At 37.2% G+C, this 8930-nt stretch overlaps 1 protein-coding gene across 1 annotated transcript; it reads right to left on the minus strand.

Annotated features, from left to right (window-relative positions):
• Nucleotides 1-6514: 6514 nt before the first annotated feature.
• Nucleotides 6515-7976, minus strand: LOC111602083. The gene is made up of 3 exons (XM_030223746.1): nucleotides 7895-7976; nucleotides 6842-7800; nucleotides 6515-6787 (listed from the first exon to the last, which is right to left on the minus strand). The coding sequence occupies exons 1-3, from the start codon at nucleotides 7897-7899 to the stop codon at nucleotides 6618-6620; spliced, it is 1134 nt and encodes a 377-aa protein (XP_030079606.1). The 5' UTR covers nucleotides 7900-7976; the 3' UTR covers nucleotides 6515-6617.
• Between the last annotated feature and the right edge of the window lie 954 nt (nucleotides 7977-8930).

Genomic DNA, 8930 nt, shown 5'->3' on the forward strand with positions numbered 1-8930 from the left:
CCAATGTTTTGCATTTATTCATTAATATATGTAGCAAACAATATGTTCAATGAACAATACACACTTTTTGCTGTGTTCAAAGTAAAATGTGCTGATTTGGCTTTAACAAATGGAAAGTGAATGACGCATTAATAAAATAGATATAGAATTCGTATTCCTGTTTTTGTATTTATTCTACTTTTTGTGGTTTTAATAAATGCATTGAATAAGGGGAGACTTAAAAATATAATATAAAACCGATCTATAGTATACAGATCGTTAAAATCAAATAGCAAAAAAGCAGTATTTATGTTTATAACCATGAGTGGAAACTACAGTTGCCAATATAACTAATGTAATAGGTATACTTATCACATAACAAGAAAATGCAATTGACGCCGATTGAGCTGGCCACTCCATCAGCATAAAATCTTAGTTTCGTAACCATTCACGGACAATTTTGGCAGTGTGCTTCGGATCCCCATCTTGTTGAAAAATGATTTCCTTTACGGGGTATGCACACTTGTCCAAAAAATTGGGTAGACAGGTTTTCAAAATATTGAGATAGTCTTCTTTTAACATTATACCATCAATTTTATGCAATGGTACAATGTGCCACCAAGTAAATCATCCCCAAAACTTTGACATTGCCTCCTCCATGCTTAACGGTTTGCTTCACTTGGTGTTTTTGAAGCTTGTCCCCGGGCCTGTGCCAATAATATTGCTTGCCATCTGATTGAAAACGGTTGAACTTGGATTCATCCGACCAGATAACACGTTTCCAATCATCTACAGTCCAGTTCTTGTGTTCCCGGGCGAATTTCAATCGAGCCTTGACATTCTTCTCGGATAGAGCTGGTTTATTTTTTTTCACACTTGCCACATATCCAACTTTAGCTAGTGCTCTTCTAGCCACCCGCCGATTCACGTCTTTTCCTATGTCCATAGATGCCATCTTCGGTGTTAGGAACTTATCAGTTCTCATTTTCGACAACATTAGTCTGGCGTCAGAGACCTTCAAGAGTCGTTTGCGGCCTTTAATAGTGTTTTTGGATGCACCATTGCGTCTTTTCTGGACTTCGGACACCGCTGAATGAAAAATATTAAGTACTACGAGTCGAACAGCCACTTTCAGTTAGGCTAATAATACTATTTTCGACATCTGACGAACGCTTCTTCATTTTTTCGTGGTACTTTGTATACTAATTGCTAAAATTGACAAATTTACTTCAAATAATAAGAAACACGTGGATTTCTGGATCATAAAAGTGTAGAATGCAAAAATAAAACATATAAGGGTAAAACTGCACGTCTATTGCCGATAAGAGAATTAAAAAATCAAACCAAAGTACGAATATCGGAAGGTGTTTCAGTTTTCTTTGTTTGAATATTTTACTGATTAAGTTTTGTTTTTGTTATATACGGCAATTAGTTAAGAATTAAATATTATTGGAAAAAAAAGTTTTTTTTGATTTGCTTCATTCGTTTGGAAATTATTGACTCACAAAGTTGAAAGTGTCAACTATGGAAACACTTTTGCTCCCTACTGTATGTATATACATATATTTTTATTAAATGCCACCAATTTTGCTATACTTTCATGTGCTCATCAGTGTTTGGTTTGAACTACACTGTTGTCCAAATATTAATTTCTCCGTATTTTCATTTCATGTTGTGCGTAACTAGTGACTAGCATTGCGTTTGGTTGTCGGCTAGCAAAATGTTTTTATACCCTGACCCCTTTGAAAATGGGAAATCAGGGTTTTACTCAGACGAATGTAACAGGCACAGTTATTTGTATTTACATTTTTTGGACTTTCGAGCCGGAACCACAAGGCTTCGTTTGTGATGTGTCCACACATTTTTTGGTGACAAGTGTGAAAGTGAAGTGAAAAATTGTTTAAATACTTTTTTGGCTTACCAATTCAAGCTATGAGTAGAGGCAGAGCACGATCAACCAGGCGATCAAAACAAAAACACCTCCAACGGGTCAAGCCAAAGGGTAAATTAAGTTCAAATTTTCACACGGAAAAAAAACACAATCAAAATGCTGTCGGCAAAAACTCTGGAGTTGCTCAAAAAGCAATCAGAGATCTATGACAAGATCCGGCAGAGCATCACGAACAAGGATGCGTTACCAGCCATTGATAGATTGGCAGCAGAGTTTACTGCCAATCATCTAATTCTGGTCAAAATCGGTGTCATCGATCATCAATATTTTAAGGAGAAAATATATGATTACGAAATGGAAAACATCAGGAACTACGAGGAGTTTCTGATGAAAGTCGAAGTTGCCGACCACGCCATAGACACCGACGAAACAGCATCCATCCAACCAAAGACATCCAAGGCACAACACAGGCAGCAGGAAATAATATTTTCCCAAAGAAGCTCGAGCCCAATGGATGTGCTGGTTGACCTTGTGGACAAACGAGCTATAACAGTAAGGCAACACATGCAAGAAGTGTATGCCAATCTATAGCTCAGCAGCCAGGAAGAAATCCTTGACTATAAAGACAAGTTGATTTTCCTGTAGAACAAAGTCCAGTCAACGCTCACGGATTTAGAGGCAAAATACGAAAAATTTGCCTTCGACATCGATGAGCTGGAATGCAATGTCAGCATACTCACAAAAAAACTAAACAGAAGAGTAGCTGGCTTGCAAAATACACAAGAAGACGTTCCAGAGCTACTGAAAGTGGATCTTCCTCACTTCAATGGAAGTCCCAAAGAGTGGCCGACGTTCTTCGAGTTATTCTCTGAGGTGATTCCCAACAGGAGAGATATCAGCGACACAAGGAAGCTGAATTACCTGAAGTCTTGCCTTAAGGGAGAAGCCAAAATGGTCGTAGGCCATTTATTAATTGACTCGTCTGCTAACTACAACTCGGCTTGGGAACTAATATGCAAGCGCTACGAAAATACGCGCAAAATATTTGCTAACGCCGTCAACCAGCTAGTGGACATGGAACTGCTGAAGAACAATGATGAAGGCAGTATCCGCAAGTTCTTGGACACAGCAACAGAATGCATTTTCATTATCAAAGAAAAGGGTCAATTTGGTAATGAAGTTGACGCTCTAATCGCTCAAATTCTGTTGCGACGATTCTCTGCGGAAGTCCTACAACTTTACGAGCAACACGTAAAAAAGGCCAGAGAAATTCAGTCGTTGGACGATATACTAGAGTTTATTGAGCAACTGTATAACTCAATAGACTCAGTGCAAAAAAGCGCCGCCCATGCGTCAAGGGAAGCAAAGACAACGAGCCACGATAGATGCCGTTTTTGCCAATTGACTGGACATGAAATAACCAGGTGTCAGAAATTTAGAGCTGAGCCGGTTAAAAAACGCAAGGAGTTTGTGTTCAAAAACTCGCTTTGCTACAAATGTCTAGGCAGCCACAGCGTTAAAGATTGCAGAAAGAATTGGACTTGCAATCAAAGCACACAACAATTTGTTTCACGAGGAAGCAAATAAAAATGAGACCGTCAGCAGCAACTGTCTAAATGAATATAAAGGACAAGATACGTTGCTGGCGACAGCGCTCATCCAGATTAAAAATAAGTCTGGAAAATACGAGCAGCTAAGGGCCCTTACAGATGGAGGCACGCAAAAACCCCTAATATCTGAAGAAGCTGCACAACAGTTAAAACTGCGCCGAACTAAACGGAACGTGGAAGTTCAAGGAATTTCGCAAAATATAGAAATTCTTAAAAATAGTGTTTGCTTAACAATCAAACCCCGGTTTAAAAGCAAATTCATCACCACTACGCAGGCACTTGTTATGCCAAAACTTCAGAGAGCTCTTCCGACCAAGAAAATTGAAATGGATGTCAATAAGGATTGGAATGGCTGCGCGCTAGCAGACCCACATTTTAACGAGCCTAGTCGAATTGACGTTGTCATTGGCGTTGATTTACTTCCCTTAATAATGTTGGGAAAAGTAAAGAAAATCAACAAAACTCTGGGACAAAAGACCGATCTTGGATGGATTATCTCTGGCAATATATCTGGATTATCAACCCACAAGTTAATCAGCGCATCAACAACGATGTGCCTGGATGTCATAGAAAACTCTGGGAAGCATCGAAAAAATTGGGTTGCTATACAGACGGAGACGCAGGCCACGGATTAAGAGAAACCAGAGGCAGCAATTGCTAGCTGTCACATTTGGCCCCCCGCAGAATGTTCAGGCATGAACATACTGTATTATATTTAATGACATATCAATAATACCCGAAGCAATGTAGAGTATTCTGCATATAGATGCGTCATATGCCTAACATATGATAGTGTATACTAAATACGCATATAGTGACATTTGTCCCTACGCATAAACATAGAGCGAGCGCTAAGATAAACAATGGGAATATGATCAGCCACTTAAGTGCGGTCTGACCAGCAGCGTGGGAGATGCCGCGTACGCACTTTGCCTAAGGTCTATGCCACTTGCCTAATGTTTATGCCATATGCATATAAGTATATACAAGCTTTATATATGAAGCTACACAACGGGAGAGCATTGTATGTCTCCCGCTTGGAGGTCCACTCATTACATAATGTACTTAGGCTAAGAGATGAAATACGCATGAGCCAGGGTATAAGAACTCTTGCTCAGACGAATAAAGATTATTACACAATTGAACACCACCAGTTATTTGTATTCATAGCTACTTTAGTTTAATTTTGCAACGTTTAGCTCAAACAATAAACTGGCGGTGTTGGTAGACTCTGTACGCGTTTTCGAGGGCTTTTTCTTAAATATGAAGTGTCGATGTTTGTTAAGTTCTTTAGCATTGCATAGATGTTGTTCGAGGTCTGGTTTCCTAATTGTTAGTTTTTCTTTTTTTTTATGTTATGGTAAATATTAAAAACGGAGATAGGGCGGAGTTCAGGGTATCTTAAGTCGGGCACCTCCGACTAAAGCTCAATTGTTTATACATATATGAATTCAATTTAGATTCAGAATCGGCCTTATGGAAGCTTCAAAAATATATTTATACAAATTATGGCTTAGTCTTGACAATTTAAAGTGGAGGTTTATCTGGGGTTTCAACAAGATTAATATGTTTCTGGTATTATATTTAAAGTCTACATTTTGCTCTGATAAAAATATATGAGAACATATAAGGGTTCATCCAACTGTATGTATATAAATTACTCGAAACAGTCTTATAGAGAGTTAAAATAAAACCAGTAAGAAAGCTCTAGTCGGGGTGCCCAACTAGGAGATACTCTGATCTCAGTCCTATTTGCGCTTATTAATATTTTCCGAAGTTTGTATCGAGTATTCAAACAAAAAAAGGAAGACATTTGTATCGATCGATATTAAAAAAAAAAGGAAACAAATAAAAAACGACATTACGATACCAGGATTCAAACCCGGATTGTTTGCGCACCGTGCACCAACTCTACCAACACGCAACTTCATAAAAAAAAACAATAAATAATATTTCGTCTCCGTTGGTCTCGAACCCTGCTGCATACGGACGACGTCTCTACCAACGTAGCCACTGCACCTCTTGCAAGAAGAGTTGCAAATTTGAAGTTGAGTAGCAACTGATAATTCATGCAGAATTCAATCGCAATTTCGATTCTTGGAATAGAAAAGAATTCACGCATTTGAATGTATGTGTGCACACGCATAGAAAAAATGCGTGCGCGTGGCGCTGCTGACATGTGCTTTTGCAAATTGGCCAAACGTTGTGTTTAATAACTTCTGTTTCACTTAATGGATTTTAATGAAATTTTCAGCATATGATCTACATATTCTATTGGTTAAGATGCAACGCCGTCACATAATGGCCCTAGTTCCAACTAAACTTAAATTTTAAGAATTTAGGGAAATTTGGAGCCGGTATCCAAAATCCAACAAAAATCAAAATTGCATAAAATATACATAAAACTAAATACAAAATTTGGAGGCTCTAGCTCTTAAGACGTCCGAGATATAATTTATTAACTGCATTTCAATTATGTTTTTATTCGATAACAATTCAATGCAAATAGTTATCGAATATTTGAAACAAACTTAACCTGCGCATGCTATACGCGGACCAACAAAAAATTTCAATTCTCTAGCTCTTATAGATGCTGAGATCCACGCGTTAACACATACGGGCAGACAGACGGACAGGGCTCAATCGACTCGGCTTGTCATCCTGATCAAGAATATATATACTTTATGGGGTCTGCCACGCCTCCTTCTGCCTGATTTCCCATTTTCAATGGGATCAGGGTATAAAAAAACTGAATTTCATGCTGCTGGAATATGGGAAACCTAGTGAAGGCCGCGAGTTAAGTTATGATATAGTAAATATTAGAAAATAAATAATTTGGAATTATTATTATTATTATTATTATTATACATTATTGACTTTGTTAATTACTAGTACATATGCTTATATTATTATAATAAAAAGGGTTGACTTGTCAGTTATAAATATGTATGTATCTGTAAAATTTGATTCATAATCCAATTTAAATAATTTAATTTTATATATTATTTATATATATATATATATATATAAAAACATAGAAATTAATCTGCTTAAATTAATATATTAGAAAACGTTTCTTTACACTACTCTCCTTTATTAATAAAAAGTGTGTTATTATATTTTTAGCATTTTTGTGCTTAAACGTTGACTGCATTCTGAAGTACACTTTTATCATCTAAAATAATGTTAGCAGCTGTTGTGGCTGTATTAGAGCTCAGCAACTGTTTAGTCGATGAACTGGATGAGTAGCTGTCACTAGAGCTGCGCGTAGAGGCCGAATTGCCGCTTACCGGACTGTCCAGCATATCTGCAAATTTATATTGTTTTATAGACGTATTGTTGACATATTTGGCACGCTTACCGGGAAGTGAGCTAACATTATTGCTCTTTAAGTCCACTCCGCAAATAGAAGGAGCTACAACACTAGGACCAACAATATTACCCGCTGACGTTGATTTTTTTTTTAGATTTTGATTCCTTTTTACCATTGTGTTAAAACCCACCCCAGCAGCATTAAGTACATTTATGTCGCAATTACCATGATTCATAGTAGCGCAGCTGCAACACAAAGAATCCCCGCTCTTTACTAGCTCTGAAGAATACAACGGACTAAGTATGTTGTTTTGAATGTCATCAGGTGTATAGTAATCGGAATCCTCGGCGCTTAAATTGGTTGTTAATAGGCCTGGGTCAATCGGTGCCGCATTAGACTCGGCATGATCCGACCCATGTATATTGCGCTTTAATGAGTCACTCTTACTTGAGTTAGATTCGTGTAATACATTATTCCCATCATCAATACTAACTCTAACTGCTATATCATTAACGTGTTTGTTTGTTGCTATATCTTCGTCATCACTATTATTGAGAATATCCACAACTGGCTTACTTGATTTATTTGAAGTATTTTTGCTATGTGTCCCTGGCGACAGCAACGGTGACAACTTCTCACTCTCGCTATCCTCATCATCGTCCTGAATGGTACCACTGTTTTTTTGGTAATTAAGAACTTTGCGCTCGTCGATGATATGCATATCTTGCTTCTCAGGAGATGAACAAAGTGATGTTTTGGAAGAGGTGCAGGTAGCCAATGACTTTTTCGAATTGCTTTCTATTTCCATTACCGTAAGTATGGAACTATCTCCAGTAGCGTTAGTAATTGTGCCCACTTCATTGGTGGTGGTGCACGTAGAAGCATTTTTCTTGCTCTTTAGTCGGCGTTGGCTTCCCGATTTTATCGGCGAAGTGGCTTTTATGTCACCACTTGTCATGTTTAAAGCGGCCATTGAAATACTGTCCGTAATGTCATGCTCACTTTTTCTATAGAAATATTTAAAATATTGACGTAGTTTAGTCGTAAATTCAATAGTTTTAAAAGAATATATATATATATATATATATAAACAGAACTTACCCCATTCATGAAGAATGACAATTCAGAGCAAAGTAGTTTTGTTAATATATATGTAACAACCAGAAGTAAATTAACCCCATAAGATATATGTATTCATGATCACAATGAACATCGTAGTCTATTTAGTCGGAAGCTATAAAAGCTAATTACTTAGAATATATCAAGCGATGCTCAAGTTTCTTTCAAATAATTGATTTACGATCTTAAACATGACTCTCATTTCATTAGAACTAGAGTGTGTTATATCCAATGTGGATTTATTTCATATAGTAGATACCGATCCCAATTTTACAAAATCATTTAAAACAAGTAAGAAAGCTTTAGTCGGGAGAGATACCATGAACCCTTGGCGATCTCCATAGTTATTAGACTATTACTGTATAGCTAGTATCAGTAAAGTCAAATTAACATAACCAACTATTTTTCTGCTAACAACAAAGAAACTGAAGAGGCAACGGTTAGCACAGCTTAGGAACCAGGCGTTCAATGATACTTAATATGCTTTCTGGCACACGGCAAATGATCGGCGTTTGAAGGCCACGATGAGATTATAGCAAGCTACCATAACCATAGTTTGGGTTAATGTGTCCAACACCACTCATCGGTGTTGTAAAAGATATTCCTGCCGGATATAATAGCATTTTATCAATAAACTTTTATTATGACCAACATACAGTATTTTTAATTGGTGTCCAATATAGTAAAGTACAAAGTTCATTTTAATAAATCAAACCTTAAACGAAATTCTGGCTCCAAAGAGTTAATATTTATAAATAACGTCGCAAATAAAGCAAAAAAAAAACTAAGAATGGGAACGCCACATCTCTTACGGCAACAGCGTTGTCGAATTGAACGCCACAATGCTTGAATCACCATCAACTACAGCAACGTCATCACATACCAGCTGCATTAATGAATCCGCCGCGTCGACGCTTCTGTGACTTCGTCAACAAGAAGAGCAATATTATCAGTGTTAATAGCACTAGCGATACCGACTCCTACTTTAAAGTATCCGATCCTATAACTTTACTTCATT

This window comes from Drosophila hydei, unplaced genomic scaffold (genome assembly GCF_003285905.1).
Source record: "Drosophila hydei strain 15085-1641.00,03,60 unplaced genomic scaffold, DhydRS2 tig00000271-arrow-arrow-pilon, whole genome shotgun sequence".
NCBI lineage: Eukaryota > Metazoa > Arthropoda > Insecta > Diptera > Drosophilidae > Drosophila > Drosophila hydei.

What these genes read in the sequence shown, in the direction of transcription:
- LOC111602083 (XM_030223746.1), bottom strand. An exon ending in TAATGTTAGCTCACTTCCCG is followed by an intron (nt 6,788 to 6,841) that starts GTAAGCGTGCCA and finishes ATAAATTTGCAG; the next exon opens with ATATGCTGGACAGTCCGGTA.